Here is a 21,158-nt window from a genome sequence, read left to right as displayed (position 1 = left end):
AAAGTTATTAATTTATAACAAGGCTTTGATTATAGATTAATTTATAATTTACTAGCGCTGGCTGCTTTGGCCTTTGCGAAATATCAAAAAAGTATTTCAAAAGAGCATTTTACATTAACTGATCAACTATTCGAACTTAACCCCAAAGATGGTAAGAGCTGGAAGGCTAAGATTTCTCCGCATCTAATGCAAATTTCTAGCAGTGAAAATAGGTCAAATAGATTACAACTTTGAAGTAAATGAATTGTTATTCTAGGCTTCTCTTCAACTTTATGCGCAATGTCAAGTGATAATATACACATTGGAATATATTTTACATATCATATCAGATTTGTCCAACATTTTGAATTTCTGTATTTATCAAGATGCGTCTCAGATTCTACAGATGCGAATTTTGTTCATCGAATCGAAAACCAAACCAAATTTGTAACGTAATTAACATATGAAACGATTGTGCGTGATTCGTGATCTAACTTCTAGGTGATTTCATTCATTTCCTTTTCAATTCCTGACAATTCTTTTGATGCTTTCGAATGTTGAAGATGATGCTGTGCGATATGCGACCAGCCGCAAGACGCACTTCCAGGGCGAACAGTTGGATTGCAGCAGAAGCAGCGCTGGCTTCGCACTTCAGCCAACGTTTGCTCCTCCTCGGAGTCGTGGTACAAGCTGGAGGATGATGAACTCTCCGACTGATGTTTCTGCTCCTCAGTGTTAGCTGCTGCCTGCTGCTGTACTTGCTGCTGTTCCTGTCCCAGTTCCAGCTTTGTTTCCGATTCGTGAAGTGACTTTTTTGGGACAGCACCAATAAACCGATAGAAAATCAAGTTCCTCCGACGACTCGGAGTTTGGTTCCTCGGTTGCCTTGGACACCAGCTTCGCATCTTCTTCGATTGATGATGGCTTCTCCTGTAGCTGTTCCGCGCCACGTGTCGGTCGAGAACCGATCGAAACACGTTCGTGATTGCCCTTCTTCGATGTCGTTGCCTCAGAGTTGTCGGCCAAGCGCGATAGATGACGTTGCTTCTGCTCGAGCTTCTCCAGCTCCATCTCCTTTTCGCGATACTGTTTGGGCGTCATCACCAGGGGTTGCCAATACAGCTCCAAGGTGGACAAACGCTTAACGCCCTCATCCTCAAGGATGCTGTCATTGGACAGCAGGCGACCCTTGTAGGTCAATTTGCTGAATGTCATCGGCACATTCAACGAGCGTCCAATGTGCTTCTTCAAATCGGCGACATTCCGAAAGCGATCCGTCTCAAAGATGTTCTTGCGTCCATCACGTGTCAGCACTTGAATCTGGAGTTTGCGCATCTTGGAATTAGATAGCAATATGCATTTACGTATTATCTACTGATGTGTTGTTTTACCTTTAACTTATTTTTTGTTTTTTGTTAGAATACTTATTTTGCTGTTCAATGTAATTTGTCAGAAATGTTTTTGATGTCAACAGGCGAATGAGTTGAAATTTCATAGCTTATTCTGTCAACTGCATTTGAGTTGTTTTTCGACCCTTAACTGTATTATTAAGTAATTCCAAACATTTATATTTATTTTATAAAGTTCACAAATCAAAGTTGTTTACTTAATTTAATTACCATAAATTAAAGGGTAAAGAAAATTGTTTACTCAAAAGACAGCTGTATCATTGAAATTCTAGTGATCTGCAACGATTAATAATATGATAAATTACCAACGATCACGTCTCAATTAACGATTTAAATGTGTCCTAAAATTGAGTTTTGATTAACATTGTTATAGCATCTTTTTTTGTATAGAAAATGGATAACCGATATTGTCTATAAAGTAAGTTATGTTGTGATTATGTGATCTGCGACGATTAATAAATAACCAACGATCACGTCTCAATTACGATTTAAATGTGTCCAAAAATTGAGTTTTGATTAACATTGTTATAGCATCTTTTTTTTATTTGTATAGAAAATGGATAACCGATATTGTCTATAAAGTAACTCATGTTATGAATGTATATGATTATATTCGTATTGTGATAAATATATTTAAATCTAAAATTCGTTTTCTAGCTGACTTTTGGTTTCTGCTCTTGTCGAATGTTCTTTCTTAGCAACATTTAAGATCGAAATCATAAATCAGTTTATATATCAATATATGTATTTAACTAAATTATAAATGTATCAATCAACCATGTTAGCATTGTTCAAAGTTGAATCTGGAAAATTACAAAATGTTAACAATGGAAGAATAAGTAAACCCGGAAGATCCATTTGTTATTGTTTACGCACGGTTCAATAAATTCACGTAGTACTAATGTTGAATTTGAATTGAGATTCAATTGGTTTTCGTTGAGCGTCACGTTGATAACTTGGCAGCAACCAATCAGCAAGTTGGCAGCGCTTGTCGAAATACTCATTAATAAAATGCCGAATTTTGTGAAAAACACTAATTAGTTCGACTGTTAATGGAGCTTTATGGATATAAATAACATAGATTTATCATAAGTGTAGGAAAACTTTGAAGTAGAATGAAGTAGTTATGCGACATGCGATCAATCCATGGAACTGCGGGATATCGATTAAGTCCTTATAAAATCTTATAGAATACATAAATGAGGCAGAGTATAGTATATACATGTATATTTTTCATTTATTATATCAATTTGTGTAGAAAACTTTGAAGTCATGAATTAGTTATGCGATAGGTAATTAATCTTTGGAATATCGATTAATTTCTTATGAAAACAATAGATATGTTCAATTTACTTACATGAGTAATACCCAAATTGTAAACATTTTTACATTCAGTAATATGTAAAAACACAAATAATATTATCATTTTTACATTTAGTACAAAATTGCAAAAATCAGCTGCGCAGATGAAGAGCAATTGACTGCAGCATCGATAATCAATATGAATTGGCGACAACATCGATAATCGAAGCGCGATTCGATACTCAAATCGATAACTGTGCCAATAATCAAAAGCGACGCCATATTTGTAATTTGCGCTTTGCAGTCAATTCGAGTGAAGTGTGAAAAAGCAAAAAGTGTTATTAAATTATTGCTATTGAGAAGTGAAATTCAATTCACTTTCTAACAATAAACAAAACGAACTTAGATTAAACTGTAAGTAAAGATTATATGTGTTGCTAACAATAAACAAAACGAACTTAGATTAAATTGCAAGTAAAGATTATATGTGTGTGTGAGTGTGTGAGTGCGTGAAATAGTTTCCGTATTTGTCTCATTCTCGTTGCGAGTCAATTGAACGACTGCCGTTTTGTTTTGGAGGCGTTGATAAATTTATGCACCCCATTGGCGCAGCTTCCGGTTCCATTCGCTTGCCACACGAAATATATATGTAGACTACACATGTACATATACATATGGATATGTGTGTGTGTGCAACAAATGTCAACTATTAGAGGGGCTGACTTCGACTGTTTGGCTAGTGGAAGTGGCCAAGTCTCAATGGCACCTCATAAAATCGGCAACCGAATGTTTTGTGACTCAGAAAGGAAATCTTTGTTGTTTGCTGTTGTTGTTGTTGTTGTTGCAGCACATCAAAGGCGCAATCATTCCATCATTTATTTCGCTTGTTTTTCTTAGTTGTTATATATTTATTTTATTAGTTCGCAAGTAAAAAAAAAATAACTACATTTACAAACTGCAAATTGCAAATGAAATAGTACAAAACATTAAATGAACTTTTTTTCGTGGTTCTTCTTGTTCTTGTTGCAGACTTCCTAGAGCGACAAGCTGGCGATGCCGCTGAACAGCAGCAGAGCTAACGAAGCGATAACCGAAACCGGGGCGCCATCGCGTGCCAGTGGAATCTCGGTGCTGTCGGCGCGAATGGAGTTGCAACCACCGCCGTTGCAAGTGTAGCAGTTGCCATCCTTGATGCACACCTTGTTGGCCTGGGCAGTGGTGAGGCAGCCACGTTGGAATGAGCCGTCGGCCAGGCGATTGCTGTTGCGCACGAAGCACTTGTCGCCCAGCTTGTAAATGGGGCACACAGCAATGGGGGCATTGTATTCGGTGGCACAGGTGGAGTTCGTCGAGTTGCCGGAGCACTGCAGGCAGTGGAGACGATGCTGGGGGAAGAGCGCACGATTGCAGCCATTACCGAACGTGCAGATCATACACTCCAGATCATTGTTGCAGGAGCTCAACGTTTTGTTGTCCAAGTCGCTGGCACAGCCACGAATCGTGTAGCCATCTGCACAAATTGGAAACGATCGCATTACTCATTCAGCTGTCTTAACTTGGAAGAAGAAGATCTAGGATCGGAAACTTACCCAGCACGCGGGAGTAGCACATTGTGTTGTTGACATTGGCGCAATCCTTGGACATCATGGAGTTGGCATCGGTGGCGCATCGCACATCAGTCTTTGAGTTGCACTGAACGCAGCTCTCTGCGGGTTGTATGACAGAAGGTGAGTTTCAGAAACGATTAATTGTTCAATTGTTTTATTTTAATATAATTGATAATCGACACATATTCCGTGTTCTACATATATTTGTTTATAAAATTGCATTACCTATACAATTAGAACTAGCATTCTTTATATATGTACATATGTACACTTAGAGATAAGAGACTTGCAACCGTAAATTCTGATAGACAATGATAAGTAATCAATTACGCGTACGGTATTGATGCGACGTTCGCCTATCTATACAGGTTGAATAAATATTTGCTAATTATTAGCAAATTAGCTTCGTATCAATAACTATTTCGTTATTGCTGTAATCGCATCGATTTAAACTTGTCATATTGATCCCCATATCGGGTCAATAGCTGCGATTATAGGGCAAGCCCCCCGCCAGTGGCAATATTTCAAAAGTACCGAAATTTCGAAGCTATGTACATATGTATGTATATGCGCTGCTTGCTTTTAATGTGCATGCAATCCGTTGCCCTGCTTGCATTTCACTTTCCTAAGCAGTGCAATTTCGACAGCATTTGAAATTCACTGTGAACTGCTTGACTTTCTTGATATATAATACTTTTAATGGAAATAAAACTGGATTTACTCAACTGGATTGAACTGATATTACCAAAAATCGAATCGATTTCATACTTGCATCAATGCCATTAATATGACTATTAAAATGATATTGATACTGAAACCAAAGTTTGCCAAAAAGCTTGTTTCTAATAACAGTCATAAACAAAACTCGCATTATAAAAGCAATAATTACGCAGAATTCTTCAAACGAATTCGGCATAAATAGTATGTACAACTGTACTCTCGACATGCATTTGTATATTCTTAATGTGTATGCATATGTATGTATATTGATACACAGCCCACATACGGTACAAAAGTATATTAATCTTGGTTATTATTGAAAAAACTGTTTTCCAGGGGTCAATTTGGGGTCACTTTAATTAGTGTCGTATGCAAATATAAATGTTAAATTCAATACATTGCATTATCTCAGCCGAAATATGATCAACTGAAGAATTCTTGCTCGTTTGAGTCATGAATTCGTGACTCATTTGCTCTTCTAAGTCAACGAGCCGCATCTACTTCGAATAGTCCATATGATTTTACATTTACCCAACGCTAATAAGTAATTGTGCATAGTTATCAACTGAAACCTTTGTGTTGGGCAAGTGTTTGCCGGTTATGTGGGCACAAACGGAAAAAAATAGAATCACTTGAACACCACAAAAAAAAAAAGAATGAAAAAAAGCCCTGACTTATCGAACTGCGATAAGAAATGTATGTGTATGTATGTGTTAAAGTAAACAAAGATAAGATACCGGTTTCGATTAACGACAAACAAAAATAGGTAAATGATCAAATAACGTTCAACAATAAACCGCGTTATATAATTTAGTTTCACAGGTAAATTGCATATAGTTAAAAGAAATGTAGGGCTTTACCGGAACTAACGTAGGCCAAATAGGCAACAGCAACAATCACCAACAAATAGAATTTCATCTTGAGTATTTATTTCACTAATTGACACCACAAATTTTAGTTAGATCGTTGTTGAATTGTTTCTCGCAGCGCACACTACGACCGCTCGGACTGAAGCTCAGTTAATTACTAAAACCGAGTTGTATTGGACGCGAGCGAACTCTCTATAATATAGTTTGATAGTATGCTGGGCCTTTATCGCGATCGACGTATTGCAGCTGTTACCGTGTGTGAGCCGAAGATAAGCTTTGCCGATGTTATGATGACGAGTGTGAGGGAGTAATCGCATATCACACGTTGCATATATATGTACATATGTATGTATGTACATATGTATGTGTGCTCATAAATCCATACTTATGTACTTGCTTCGGTCGATACTAAAGGGGTTCATTATCTATAAACCTGAGCCATTTCCTACTAAAAATAAGGCAGGTGAATCAATAATGACATATTATATCAAAGGTTTTGACTCAGTTTCTTCCAAAAAAAAAAAATGTAGAGTGAGCAAGTTACAAAATATGTGCACTTTTTGCTTTAAAATGTTCTGTGATTACCTTTGGACTTACACATTAGTGTTGGGTGCTGAAAATCGGTTCAATCCAAATTGCATATATTGAAAATATTATAACTAATTGTTTAAGCGAACGCTAGCAAGAACACAGATTCATAATTAGTTTCTAAATTCTTAAACTAAAATAACTTTAGGGGAAACGAAGACATACAAACTAATGTAATCAACTCATCGGTCTTTCGTAACGGCCTTATTCAAATCATCGCTGTCAATCGATAAATCGTATTCGATTGTCACCTGCGCACGTTACGGCGAATGAGTTTTTTCGTTGTAAAAACCATAACTTAAATTAACTGGGATAATTGAAAACTTTAGAAGATAATTGTTATTTATCACAGATGCTTACTCTGTTTATCAACTATTAAGAAATACCTTTTTTATTTTATTTAATGCTAAATATATTTTAAGCTTTGATTACTAGAAATAAAAACAATAATTATTAATTTTCGAATTTTTTCATATGAAAGTTAATAAAATTGTTTAAATGTTAGGTTTTTGAAATACCCAAAGGAAGTTAGCTTTGTTTATAACTTCTAAACGAAAAATTGTGTAATAATTTTGGTAGCAGATTTAGAATAGTTGAATTATATTGTATGCGACGGACCCCGTTTGTTCTACTAGCGTTCCTCTGTGGCGTTGCCAGATTGCAGAAAGTGAGCAATAAAATAATTGAAACTTAAATGAAAACTATGTCAAAATGCTGCTAGTAATCGTAATTCTGGTTGCAAAATATTGCAGCTTTTCTACTTTATAGTTTATCATATAACGAAAAAGAAAGACGGCTGACAATTATCGGGTCTCAGCATTTTATATATATGGTATATTTTTGATATGTTGCCGTGGTCACATTTTGACACAGGTGTTAAATAAAAAAGCTTAAAGCTTATTTTTTTGTTTTAAGATAAAAGTCTGAATTCATACAAAAGATAATAGTTGAATCGATATTAAATGAATACATGTAAATTAGTTAACTGCAAGAAACATCGATGTTGCTCCACCTCTAGTGCCCTATGTGCTCAGTAGCTGTAATAATAATACTAACAACAACACTTCAAACTGCATCGCAATCGAACGCGGCAATCCAAAGATGACACTGACCGTGTGTGTCAGTGATTATTGGCAGCATCGCCATTACTTTAATCAACAGCCGGCTAATAGTCCAGTGCGTCGACTGTCCCTGCAACTGGACGCCATCACTGCCAACTATTTGCTCCGGGAGCTGCTCCAGCAAAAAGTGCTCGCCCAGAAGCTGCAGCAGAACGATGGTGTGGAGCTGCTGTGGCTGGCATTGTCGCCCCCAGAGCGAGACACCATCGACTACAAGTGGGGCGAGATGTTGAGGCATACGATATGGGAGCATGTGGAGGTCGAGCATCTAATGTCCTGGCTCTCGACGCTGGGCGGCGGCTTCTCAGCCCTGGGCGAACAGTTCGAGCGATGCGTAAGTGTGAGATATAAACAGAGATACAAGATCAAGATACATAAGATGTTTTTGGCAATTTACAGGCGGAGACAGCGGGCAAAATCTCGCTGCAACAGCTGACAATTGGTCTGCGCCTGGGCGATCCTTTCCTGCAGGCTCGCTGCAAACTCTACTACAGCATATCGTTAATACAGCGCGGCCAATTGCGTCAGGCGAAGCATTTGATACGCAGCCAGCATCGTTTTGCACTTCAATTCAAGGAGTACGATCAACGTTTGATGCGCATGTGCCTCGGCATCTGGTTGCGACTGCGCTTCGAGTATGAGGAGCGGCGGAGTAGGCGTTGCCGTCCATCCGCTGGACACAGTCAGTGATAAACTCTTATATTTTTCGTTTAGGTTTTTTTATGCAGAAAGTTGGAAAGAGAGAGCGAACAATTGTTTGATGTTTTTTTAGTCGTTTTAAGCTGAAATATATACACAATTCTATAGATATTCAAAATGTGTGGTTGCATTCAATATATTTATTTATATAATATATATATATCTGCATATATATATATACGTATATGTGTGTGTGGTGTATGTAAAATATGTACGTATCAAATGCTTTTTAACATTTATTAAACTGCTCTCTCATGGCCGGCAGCAAATTCAATACATCGAAATTTTGTTACTTAAACTATGCAGTTTCTGTTTTTGCTCTTTGTTTCTTCTAATGTGTGAGTGTTGTAATTTCGTATGTAGATTAATTAATAGTATATGCTACTAAAAGAATTGACGCGTCATGCATATTCAAAGATACATTTGTCGCATGTGTCGGTGATTCATTCTGTTTTGATCGCTTAATAATGAGCCATAATTATGCATAATATTGGTTGACAAAAAACGTATTCTTATATATATATATATATATATATATATATATGTGTATATACCATATATGAAAACATGTATATGTATATGTATACGTACATATTATATGTTTGCAGATATATTATATACATACAGCATATACACATACATATAACACACACGCGAAAAATAATAATAGAGTATAATAGAAGACGACTGGCTATAATTTGACATAAACATGATTATGGCCAAAAAAAAAATGTTGATCGATCATCAATAAGTATGTGTTGGTAAACTTGAATTTAGCGGATTATTGCTTGTAGTGCTAACGTTTGTTGGTGTTAATGTAAAGCTTTTCCATTTGGCTGAATGAGCATTCTATTGCGCCAACGTGCCCATGGGATCCCAGGCGGGCAGTACAATGGGTTCCATGTCAAAGACACGCATCACATCCTCGGGCACGTATTTCTTGTCGACAACCACCTCAAAGCCGAACTCCCTGAACCAATCGGCGCACATCACCAGATATCCCTTCTCTCCACGATCCTCGCCCCATGAGTTCTCCACGCGCAGTTTGTTCGCCACGCCATTTTTCTGCAAAACAACCATTCAAAGCCATTAATATAATTTCCACCACAATGTGTTGCACCACTTACATCTACAGAGACGGCAGTAAAGACCATGGCGTGTGTCATAGCAGATTCGCCATAGATCAGACGATCCGCCTTAGAGAATGTTGTTTGTATATCGATGTCGAAGACCAGCTTGAAATCGTGGCTGTGCATGGAAAAGAAAGAGACGACAAGACAAGTTAGAAAGAGCACGATGAGGTATAGACATTAGATTAAAGACAGACTCTTCTGAATTGCTTAGAATATGTCGAACTTCTTTATGTCACAACTTCTTTGAAACTATTGCATAAAATATATTAAGGAAGTATTTCCATAAACAAAACAGGTTAAAAACATTCATTAAATGCAATGAATGTATATATAAAGTACGTCACAAAAACTCTACTTATATCTAAACATATTTAGAACTATGTCAAGCCACAACTTGATGTGCAAATACTTACACGTCAACATCCTCGATGCCCTGCTTGGAGGCAAAACGCTTGCTAACCTCACAGCCAAACCAAACAGCCTCGCCGGCTTTCAGTGATTTTGTGACCATGGCCAGGAGCAGCTCGACGGATTGATTATTGTATAGCACGGGTCGGCCACCAACCACATTGCCCAAACAGTCCACTGTGTAGGCTTGATCGTAGCTGCTGGTGGGACGCGGATCGGTAACGAGACACACCTTGTCCTCGACATTGAAGTGCGGCTTCACATAGCGTTCGTAGAACTCAAGCGAACTGATCGGTCCAATTGACTGATAGTTCTTCGATTTATCATAGTATTCCCAGGTGAATTTCTCGGCTGGAATGCCCAGGCATATGCCAACCACCTTGTAAATCTCGGCCATTTGATCCTGTATCTTCAAGGCAATCTCTTCCTCGCTCGGATTTTGCTCCAGCAGCACTCGCAAGTGACGCGCATATTCGCGCAACTGTAAAAGCAGAAGAGCTCTTTAATGTAAACAGCTCGAAATACAATTTGAAAATCCAATCACACTCACCTTGCTCTTTAGTATGGCATTCAGGCGTATGCTGGACTCGCAGCTAAAGCTCTCCGGAAAGCATTTCTTTGGCATCAGACCGTGTTTGACTATCAGATTGACCAGCATGTCCCATTGGCCGCCATCGGAGGTTGGATCTAGCAGCAGAAACGAAACGAGTCGCCCATCGACCTTTTCGCCGCGCTGCGCCGTCTTCACAATGTTATTGAGAAAGTAATTGCAACGCTCGATTTTGTCCCAGTAAAAGAGGAATGCCTGCGAGAACTCAAACTCATCCAGGTTGTAGTTCTTCATGAACGGCAGGCGAATGCAATTGAGCGCCGCAAAGAGCCAACAGCGACCGGAGCTGCGTTGATTGGTGATCGGTTTGCCCTCCGTTTCCACCTTGTAGTTGAACACATGATTGGTCGTCTCCAGTGCCTTACGCGACAGGCACACATCGAACGGATCCACACGGGAGCAGACGTTCTGCGCCAGCAAATTCTTCGGATGACTGTAGAAATTCTCGCGCCACTTTTGGAGCAACTCATCCGTTATGGCGGAGGAGGAGCTGCTGCTGCTGGTGCTTAATGCAGCAGGCTTAATGGCGTTGTTGGTGTTGTTATTGCTGCTGCCATTGCCGCCGCCTCTGATATCGGTGGTGATATTGTTGTCAGCTAAAATCATAATAACGGAAGCGATATTTGATTTCTCAGGTACTCTGATTTACTTGCTGTTGTTGCTGTTGATTTATTTGTTGTTGTTGTTGTTGCTTTCGCCACCTGTGGAAGCATCATGAAGCGTGTAAACCGAAACATTTTCAAACTTTTGACATCTAACACTCAGCACGGGATTTTGAAATTTTCATCAAATGGCACTAGATTAAATCTTTACTTTTGACTTTGTCTTGAACTTGTTACAAATTGTTCGATTTACACATTTTGTAATCGAATGCAATTGTTATCTATAATAGTTCGATAAACATTAATACGAATTGATCGAAATTTAGTTACATATGTATGTAAAACTAAACGATCCCAATATTAGAAGAAATATATTTATTTGTAATCTTTTCCTTTTAAATGAACTTATTATATTTTATAAAATCATCACTTTTATAAAATTGTAAATCGATTTACACATTATTGGTTATTGTTGAATCTCGACAAGCATTATTATAATACACGAAATTTAGTTACATAAAACTAAACTCTATTTTAGAAAAACACATTTCTCTAATTTAATAATATAGTTGTACTATTTGTAACAATTATTTGTCCAATAAATTGCTGACAACTAATAGTATAATTGGCACCTACAATAGTTACCCTGTCATAATAAATCAACAAGATTTATCTATCTATCTACACAACCAAACGGTATTTTCAACTTGGTCTGTAACTAGACAACAAATCCATTTTGCACTAAAAACTCAATTTTATTATACTTGTAATTTAAAAAAAAAAATATTCAATTCACAATTCTCACAAATATTTTCTTGTTTCCTCGGAATATTTTGGTATTATTTCTTATCTATAAAAACAAAAACTATTAAAAGAAATCTTCCAACTGCGCAACAGCGTTTAAAATGTTGCGATTATGTTTAGCGAATTTTAAATCAGCAGATTAGGCAAATATGTTGAGATTTTGTTTATTGGAAACTCTCATTAAATTATGTAAAAAGCAAACAACAAACATTGCTTAATAATCGTTATTGTTATCGTTAAACATCCATTGAAATATCGTGCAATAAATTTTGAAAATCGATAAGCGAAATGCGATAACAATGTTCTGCGAGATACAGAATTTGTTTTATCTATCGAGCGATCAATTTATGTATATAAATACACATGTACATATACGTATATATGTATGCATGTGTGAAGCTGATCGACGCTAATGCGATACTTTCTTTTGAGGGGCGTTGAGGGAGGATTGAGGGCGTGGCCCAAAGTGCAGTATTCGCTGCGCATATGTATATGAAAATTGAATTTTGCGCAGCAGCTGCAACGACAGACAGCAACAACTCTAGCTACAGCCTATTAACATTGTCTTGCACTTTGGAGTGCAATGAGTGTACACTTTTTGTGCCATTGTTATTAAGCATTAAGCACAACGAGAGCGAGCAGTGCAGCAGTCGCCAATGTCGCCCCCACCACGGACTGTTTTGCTTTTGTATGATTGCATGTATGTACATGGGTGCGCTTATATGTGTGTGGGTGTGGGTGCAAAACAACTCTTCCTTCTTTCTTTCTTTCGTTTCTTTTGTGCATCGAATCGCTTGGTAACACTGCACCATAGACTAGACGTAGATGTGGAAACAAAATAAAAAGAAGTGACCAACTACTAATGATGTGACCACATTCAAGCACTGATAACACAACAACAATAAACGAGTGGCCATTTACTTTGCATGTACAACCACAAATACATAGAGAGTGAGATAGAGAGATATCGTCTGCTGTACGTTGATGAGAATCGTAAACTAAACTAAGCAAAAAACAAACAGATTGTGTCAGATTTGCCTTTTTATCTCTCGGATTGTAAAGGAAATAATACCGAGTTAAGCAATCGCACAAAACCGCAAAGAAACGACGATGATGCAGAGTGCAATTAAACCAGTTTAAAGAGGGGGAGGAACGGAAGAGGGGGTCAATATGCCGTTTTAAACTTTCGCGCAGGCAAAGCCGGCAAATCTAAACAAACATAAAGGGTTACAGCAACAACAAAAGGCAAAGAAAGAGACAACAAATATATATGTGTATATGTATGTGTTACAACAACAAAAACTTGTTTATCCAGCTTATTTTTTATGCGAATAGCAAAAAGGCAAAAAACCAGCAAAAACAAACAAAAATTTGGGTGAAATTTTACTTTCGTTGTCTTCTTTGTTGTTGTTGTTGGGGCGTCAGCACGCTGCCTCTCGCTCGCTCCTGCACAAAACAAATACAAAACTGTTGAACGATGCCTCGAAGAACAACAACAACAAAACTAGCAGCAGTAAAAGAAGCAACTAAAGCGATGGTTACATTTCTCTTTCATTGCTGTTGGCAGTATTTGTTATTGTCTGTATATTAAACTTGCAGAGCATTGCAACTTCGCTGAAGTGCACTTTTCACTTACACATTCTGCTGGTAACGGGAACGTTGATAATTATTAGCTGAGAGAGAGATGCTTGCAACTTCAACTTCAATTTTTGGGATGATGCACTTGCCACAAATACTTTTTCTTTTCAATACGAGAGTATTATTTCTTTTATCGTTATTTACTATTATGTGTGCACTGCGAGCAACGGTTAGCGACTGACAAAGTTGCTCTATTTATTTGCTATTTCTATTTTAATGAGTAAAATGAAAATGAAAATGTTTGGCTTGCGACCGAAACACGAAACAGACTGTGTGACCGCAACTGCAATTTGAATACCTACTATTTTTTATTGCCAAATATACCGCATTATACCGCTGCAAAATTTGAATTTTTATTTGGTATGCCACATATTTAGCGAAAGAGGCGCACTTTTTGAAAATTCATTTTCTTTATTAATTTTTCGAAAATCAAAATAAAAACACTCGAAACTGAGGAGATTTTGTAGTGTAACACGAACATGCAAGATGGAATAAAACAAGTAAGACAACTACAGTCAAGTGTTCTTGAAACCCAATTTTTAATAAACGTAAAACAGTGCGAAATCCGTTAATGTTTTTTTGGCGAAGATATAAAAACAATACTCAAATATACCAAAACTATATGTGGTGAATCAATAATCTGAATTTAAAATAATAAAGCGGACAATTTGTACCAGATTGCCAAGCAAGGAAATTAAAAGCCAACAACTGCTGCGGGTTCCTGTCCTATAATTAAATTTTAATTTTTATCTGATCGCAACCAATGGAACTTGCAAAAATAATAAACACAAATATTTATTCTTTGTAGCAAAAATCTAGTCTAGCTTTGACATTACGACGACGAAAGTGAACGTGTTAAAAATCTAAAACAAGCTGTTCGTGCAACAAAAACAAGGATATCAAAAAATATTAGCTCTTTTTTTTATAGTGTCTGCTTATACGGACAGACAGACGTTATATTGTATCAGCTGTTGACGCTGATCACGAGTACATATAGATTTATGGAGTTAAAGACGGTTATATAGATTTCCAGTTATATAGATTTCCTGTCGTTACAAAAATATAACATCCTTCTATATTCGGTATTAAAAACAATTTGAAAAACATTGCATAATTTTCAAATTAACGCAGTTACAATTATTATGCAGATGACAGGATTTCAGTATATTATTACCATGTAGTACATAATATACCAGTAATGGTCAAAGACTGCCATATTGCAATTTGCGAAATATCGATACATCGATAGCGAAGAATAGAAATTAATTGGTATATTTGCAGCTTCCTGCTGCCTGTTGTTGCTTTGTCGCGCTACGTTCGTTGTTGTTGCTGCTGCCCTGCGCCGACTGTGTGTGGACTGCGAGAGCAGGTCGCGAATTTTGAAATCGCTCGCTTCACGCTGCCTCTGTGTCAGTGTGTGTTAAGACCAAAAACTACAAGATAGTCCCAGCAAACACAATCAAAAACATTGATTAGCATAGACCATCGATTCAAAGTGTAAACGAATCTCTCGATCAAATTCGTTCATTTGTTCGCTCGTTACTTTACTTCACTTTGTGTGCCATCCAAGATGAGTGGCAGCACGTCCACCAACAACAACACCAACATCAATACCATAACCAGCAGCAACAACAACAACAACAACAATAATAGCAATGGCAACAGAGAAGTATCCGAGGATTACACATTGTTCAAGTTCTACATGGAAAAGTGCTATGAGCTGCCATCGGAGCTCAAGAATGACATTATCTACTGTCAGCGTGCAATGCGCGACTTTCTCAAGGTGCACGGGGTGAGTAACAAGCAGCAAAAGCAAATGCAAAGGCAATCTGCAAAAGCAATAGCAAAAGTAAAAGCAACCTGTGTGACCGTTGGCAAAGTTTTGATTCCTGTTCGCCTGCTCATTATCATGATTATTAACTCCTTGCATTCTTCTTCTTGCTTTTCTCTTCCACAGCTGGTCTCCGATGTGTTCAAGGAGCAGGCCGATGCGGTAATATACACCTTAAACAATCCTTATATATTACATTCACAACCACATCATTCATATACTCTTGTTCTCATTGCTGTTGCTGTTGTTGTTGTTGTACATTTTCTTTGTTTGGAGCAATAACAGCGAAACTGAAAGCAAAAAAAAAAAATGTGCCCAGCAAAAGCGAGAGCCTCAAAAGAGGGAACAACGACGTATGTAGGCAAGGGCGAGGCGAGGGCGATGGGCAGGGTTGCCAACTCCACCAACATCATGAGCGTCATCCGCTGCAACAGCAATCATGGGCCAGCCGAATGGCCAAATTAGCCAAACAAATAATGAATCTTGAGTCATTTGCTATATAATCTATAGCTGCACTTAGTTGCTTCAGGGGAATTGCTGATTGGTGGAGGGAAGCGAGGTGTAAAACTTTTAATTTCCATTTTTGATATTTCTAAATTAGAAATACACAAACACACACACACGCTTATAATACTACGTGTGTTGTAGCTATGTACATATGCATATGTATGTGTATGTGTATGTATGTGTTGTATTTTATTGAATATTTTCAACTTTGAGGTTTTTCGTTTAGAGCAAAAAGTAAATCGATAGTTTTGCTTATCATTTGTACTTCAACAATTCTCTGCAATATTTGCCTTTAAAATTCACTTGTCTGAAACACGAATTTGAGTCACGTGCGTAAAAAGATAAAAAAAAAACAAAGTAACAAAAATGTATAAAGTTGCGTGTGCTCGACTTTCAGATACCTAAAATGCAACGCCTTGCAGCACTTACAGATGTTTTCTAATTAATTTAGTTCGTGAAATTTGAGTCACGTGCACGAAAAGATGAAAAAAATATCTAAAATTAAAAGCTACAGTTTACACTATGTACTCAACTAAGAAATACCCGCTAGCTGCTTGAAGGTAATGCAAAGTTATTTACTGTCTAGACTCTAGAGCAAACTTACTTTAAAAGCTAGAAACATATACAAAATATCCTAAAGAAGAAGTTCGTCAAGTTCGTTTTCACTGTATCTATTATTCAATCGTTATGAAACTTGGAGTATTAATTTAGAATGAGTTTATTTTTATGTTTGTCGAGTCTGTTGCAATTAAACACCACTAACAACTTGTTTTTAACGAGTTGAGGGGGGGCGTTATCTAGTTGTAAATTCGACTTAGGATCAACATGAGTATGGAAACCTTATTTGATGTCTTTTTTTTTCGAAGGGGAAATAGCTGTTCGTAGAAAGTAATAATAATATTTTATAGAGCGAGAATAAAATAATTTATCATTTAGCATACCCTTCAACACACTTGAGTGACGGGTATAGAAATGAGAACACGACTCGCGTTTCCAGTTTGAACTCTTCGATTTCGATTTCGTAGTTGTTATTGCTTTATGACACTTAATCAATGGTTGACAATCGATAATGTCTAAGAAATGCGACCACTAACTAATATAGTATTATCTATTTCACACACACATTGACAGGATCCAGTGCAGATGCAGCGCATACTCGACGAACTGGAAGCGGAGGTCTACGAGATCAATGCGGAGCAGAACTATTTGATGCTGCGCCTCGACGAGGACCTGGACATATTCTACAAGAAACTGGAGGACAGCAACATCCAGACCGTACCTGAGCTGGGCAACGAATACATCTCCAGCCTGATAGTGCCTTTGATTGGCGATGCCAGCTACAAAATCTATCCGCAATCGGTGCTGATGCGTGACAACGAGGAGATGCTCATTCGCAAGCATTTTCTCATTTCGCAGGATGACGAGGCGGGCGTTGAGCCGCTCAAGCTGAGCGAACTCGATGACAATGTGCCCCTGATGCTGGTCAATCCATCGACAGCAACCGCCACACTCTTGGATGCACAAACAACAGCAACAACAACGGCAGCAACCGCCGGCAACGAACTGAAGCTTATGCAGCCCGAAAATCTCTTCAACATGGGCGACAGCAGCAGCAGCAACAGCGTCGGCGGCTTAACAACGCTGCTCTCGGCGCCAACTCAAGCGCAATCCGCTTTGCCACTGCCACCGCTGTTGACACAATCGAAGCCATCGGAGCATCAGCAACGTTCGTTGCTAATACCACGCGGCGGCGGATCCATTGCCATCGAGGAGCTGCCCGGTGGAGCTGTGCTGTCGACGCAGCCACCGCCACTGGCGATGGCCAAGCAGGTGGCCGGAGTTGTAGCCACAGTTGCTGCAGAGATCAGCAAGCCGCAGACGTTGAAGCGCAGCTCAACATCACCGCCACCGCTGGCGCCGATCACAAAGGTGGCGGCCACAATGGCAACGGACTTTGAGGTGGTCGCCCAAAGTCGCATGAATCTGCGTCAAGCGTTGCGACGTGCACGCAAAACCAAACAGCAGCCGCGTCTCTTCGACGACGAGGATGCCTTGGAGCTGCCCGGCAGCGAGAAGACAGCACAGTCCACAACTGCCTTGGCCCCAAGCAGCAGTCAAGTGGTGTCCAAACAGAACAAGGCGAGCTTGAGCAAGGCTCTGGCCATGGAATTGACAACAACAGCAGCCGCAGTTTCTGTTGCCGTTGCCGCAGTGCCCAGTGCCTCGTCGTTGGCTGCCAAGAAGTCAGCACAGCCGGCGGCAAGCAAACAGTACAAGACACGCAATGCTTATGGCGCTGGCAGAAAACCCGCCACACCGCCTCCGCCATCAACGGTGGCGGGACAGCACACGGGAGGATCAGGAGCAGCAGCGGCATCAACAGCGCGTGCCTCGTCGGGCTCATCGGGTTCATCGGATGATTTGCATCACGAACTGGAGCTGGAGCAGCAGCGTCTGTGCGCCTCGGCGGCTCAGTGGCGCGACGAACCGCGCGAGACACGCGTCATGCCGGCGGAGTACGGACAGGAGCATTTCCTTGGGCTGTTTGGCCTCTATACACATGACATGGTCAAGAAGTTGTGTCAGCGCCACTCGAAGCGCAAGCGTCGCACGGTACAGAATGCCAGTGGCGTTGACTTTCACTACGGCCAGCAGCTGGCTGCCATTGATGCAGTGCGTCAGAAGAAGCTGAAGGACAAACCAGAGTTTCTCCTCTCGCCCAAAGAGAAGCGTTTGCAGGCAAAGAAGGCGCACCGAGCGGCCGCTGCAGCTGCTGCTTCAGCTTCGGCTTCGGCTGTTGCTGCCACAACGGGCACAACGGCCACGCGGAAGAGCAAAAGTAAAACGCCTGAAAAGCTGGAGGATCTATTCGGCAGCAGCCAGTCGGTGGAGGGGGGCAAACAGAAGTGCAAGGAGTGCAGAAAACGTGCAGGTGAGCAACAACTTTATTCTTCGAATCTGCCTTTGCAGACGTTGCAACTTCTTTGATTAGTCAGCTTCGCAGTAAAATATATAACTATTCTTATACCCGTTACACATAGAGAAGAAGGGTGTTATAACTTCAGGAAATGTATGTAACAGGCAGAAGGCCCTATAAAATATATATATATATATATATATATATTCTTGATCAGCGTCATTATCCGAGACGATCTATCACTATCCGTCTGTCTGTCTGTCCGTATAAATTCCAAGACTATAAGAGATAGAGATATCGACAACACTTAGGTTAGGTTTGCATGCAAATCAAAATTGTTTACAAGTTTGCCCTGTAACTTAACAAAAATCGTATAACAAGATTAATTTACTATGGGTCTTCGTAATTTTGGCTGACAATCTGGTATATTATCTGGTATATAACGGTATATTTTGAATATACCAAATATAGAAATTCGCATATTTTTGTGGCATATTTTAAGAATAATACTGCACTGTTTTGCTTTTACTGGAAATCAGTACCGGGAATCTCTCAGTCGAGCATATTCGATTGTAGCTTTCTTACTTGTTATACTTTACTACAGTATTCTGCACTTTTTGCGCATTACTCACATATAATTTGTTGGAATATATACATATATGTATATATATATCAGTTGCTTGTTTGATGACTACTATTGTACATGTGAAATTTCAAAGCAATCTTCCATTACGTAATGAGAAAAACAAGAATCGAATAAATTTGGATTTTTATATTTGTTACACCATAAATTTGCGATGTTAACGCGTTCCATGATTCATCTAACCACAGGATTATCCATGCTTTTTGTTGAGTTTTAAAACAAAACTTGAATGAAATATCAGCGAACAAGATTAGAAAAAAAATTGGATTGGGTTTACAAAAGACAACAATATTAACGTATTCGACGGCATATATAAGAAAATATACAATATAAGATAGTATTTTATTAAAGAAACAGTCGAAGGCCTTAGTAGCTAGCACTCCCTTCTTTTAGTTACATATATTATTTTGTATAATAATTAAACAAGTAAATAAATAAATATTAAAAAAAGTAAACTAGGAATACAAAATATCAATTTTGCTCTTAATTCATTCATTTCAAACAAAACTAATTTCGTATAATCCCTTTTCAGACAACTTGATGACATGCCAGAGCTGCCAAGGCTACTATCATCTGGACTGTCATGAGGACGCCAAGGGCAAGACGGTGTCACCACAATCGCATAGCCAGCTAAGCAATCGGTGTCCACAGTGTGTGCGCGATTGGACAAACACGGCCCGGGCTAAATGTTTTTCTTAATAGTTGTTAAGCATTGTTTTCCCCTTTTTTGTTTTAATATCGAGAAAGCAAACAAAAAGTGGCGATAAGAATTTTCTTTGTGCGCATTGTCGGGGCGCTTGTTGTACAGTCTTTATCCTGATCATTGTATTGTGTATATATATATATTTTATATATTTCTTTTTATTTTATATATATATTTTTTTTTTTGAAAATTTTTATAACTGGGGTTTCCATTAATTATTATGACTTCACTTCATAATGCACAATATATTTACATGCGATATACTGTAATTGTGCCTCATATCAACAAACATTTTTTTTTTGGTTTAATACTTATTATTTTAACTCTGGTTTTCAAATTCTCCCTACACACACTACTACACAAAAAAAAAACGCAAAAAAAAAAGAAACAAGCGGAACAATCGTTATTTTATGCTCTTGCAGCGGGAGGCGAATTCTATAAAAATCATTCACATTATCCAATGTCTGTCTGACGTCTCAATAATGCAAAATCTAGATGTAAACTATTATAATTGTTTTTTTTTATATATATAGTATATATAGAATAACAGCTGCCATAGGAACGATCTGCGAGAGTATTGCATCTTCGGTGTACCGAAGACAAGATGTTCTTTAATGTTTTATTGAATAAAGTGTAAAATTTCACAAATTCATAATTGTTTTTATTCATTTTCTTTAATGTGACAAAATCACAATATCAAAATATGTGTGCGGGAATCCTTTTGTCGTAACACCAACAATTAATCCCGTCGTCAGAGGTGAATCGCGTTATTTTCGTTCAATTTCAGACTCAGGTATCCTAAAAATTTGAGACTGTACGTATGCCGATTAAAATCTGAATAAGCAATAAATGGACTTAGCCCACATATGGCATAGAGAAAATATAAACGAAATCTACTTTCTAAGGAATTTCGCGTATTCACAATGAGAGAATATTATTCAGGTAGGCGAAGAAGAAAGAAATCGTCCTTGCGATTCGCAGGTATTCATATCCCAAAAAGGATTTATGACACGTGTACAGACATGCATGCAAATTTATAGCGAGTTTGTGACGATTTGCAAATGAAGA

General features: G+C 38.5%; 5 protein-coding genes and 1 long non-coding RNA gene across 6 annotated transcripts; 2 read left to right on the top strand and 4 right to left on the bottom strand.

The window, feature by feature from the left end:
* Window positions 1-238: 238 nt before the first annotated feature.
* On the bottom strand, window positions 239-1,472 carry LOC133849176 (uncharacterized). The gene is made up of 2 exons (XM_062285087.1): window positions 1,371-1,472; window positions 239-1,314 (listed from the first exon to the last, which is right to left on the bottom strand). Exon 2 carries the CDS (start codon window positions 1,312-1,314, stop codon window positions 715-717), a length of 600 nt encoding a protein of 199 aa, XP_062141071.1. The 5' UTR covers window positions 1,371-1,472; the 3' UTR covers window positions 239-714.
* A 2,144-nt stretch (window positions 1,473-3,616) lies between these two features.
* On the bottom strand, window positions 3,617-6,048 carry LOC133849173 (uncharacterized). The gene is made up of 3 exons (XM_062285084.1): window positions 5,878-6,048; window positions 4,280-4,396; window positions 3,617-4,200 (listed from the first exon to the last, which is right to left on the bottom strand). The coding sequence occupies exons 1-3, from the start codon at window positions 5,933-5,935 to the stop codon at window positions 3,725-3,727; spliced, it is 651 nt and encodes a 216-aa protein (XP_062141068.1). The 5' UTR covers window positions 5,936-6,048; the 3' UTR covers window positions 3,617-3,724.
* A 1,276-nt stretch (window positions 6,049-7,324) lies between these two features.
* LOC133849174 (uncharacterized protein F58A4.6) lies at window positions 7,325-8,784 on the top strand. Its single transcript, XM_062285085.1, has 2 exons — window positions 7,325-7,929; window positions 7,995-8,784. The coding sequence occupies exons 1-2, from the start codon at window positions 7,576-7,578 to the stop codon at window positions 8,283-8,285; spliced, it is 645 nt and encodes a 214-aa protein (XP_062141069.1). The 5' UTR covers window positions 7,325-7,575; the 3' UTR covers window positions 8,286-8,784.
* On the bottom strand, window positions 8,518-13,755 carry LOC133849170 (bleomycin hydrolase). Its single transcript, XM_062285077.1, has 5 exons — window positions 13,488-13,755; window positions 10,386-11,041; window positions 9,841-10,316; window positions 9,422-9,542; window positions 8,518-9,359 (listed from the first exon to the last, which is right to left on the bottom strand). Exons 1-5 carry the CDS (start codon window positions 13,489-13,491, stop codon window positions 9,144-9,146), a joined length of 1,473 nt encoding a protein of 490 aa, XP_062141061.1. The 5' UTR covers window positions 13,492-13,755; the 3' UTR covers window positions 8,518-9,143.
* Window positions 11,108-13,477, bottom strand: LOC133849179 (uncharacterized). The gene is made up of 2 exons (XR_009895336.1): window positions 11,853-13,477; window positions 11,108-11,328 (listed from the first exon to the last, which is right to left on the bottom strand). It is a non-coding gene; the product is annotated as an uncharacterized LOC133849179 (long non-coding RNA).
* Window positions 13,756-14,789: 1,034 nt separating the features above from the next.
* LOC133847877 (uncharacterized) lies at window positions 14,790-20,524 on the top strand. Its single transcript, XM_062283148.1, has 4 exons — window positions 14,790-15,281; window positions 15,447-15,482; window positions 16,959-18,759; window positions 19,920-20,524. Exons 1-4 carry the CDS (start codon window positions 15,060-15,062, stop codon window positions 20,084-20,086), a joined length of 2,226 nt encoding a protein of 741 aa, XP_062139132.1. The 5' UTR covers window positions 14,790-15,059; the 3' UTR covers window positions 20,087-20,524.
* The last annotated feature ends 634 nt before the right edge of the window (window positions 20,525-21,158 follow it).

This window comes from Drosophila sulfurigaster, chromosome X (assembly GCF_023558435.1).
Source record: "Drosophila sulfurigaster albostrigata strain 15112-1811.04 chromosome X, ASM2355843v2, whole genome shotgun sequence".
NCBI lineage: Eukaryota > Metazoa > Arthropoda > Insecta > Diptera > Drosophilidae > Drosophila > Drosophila sulfurigaster.
Note: the sequence above shows the minus strand (reverse complement) of the source record. Positions and strands in the feature narration are given on the sequence as shown.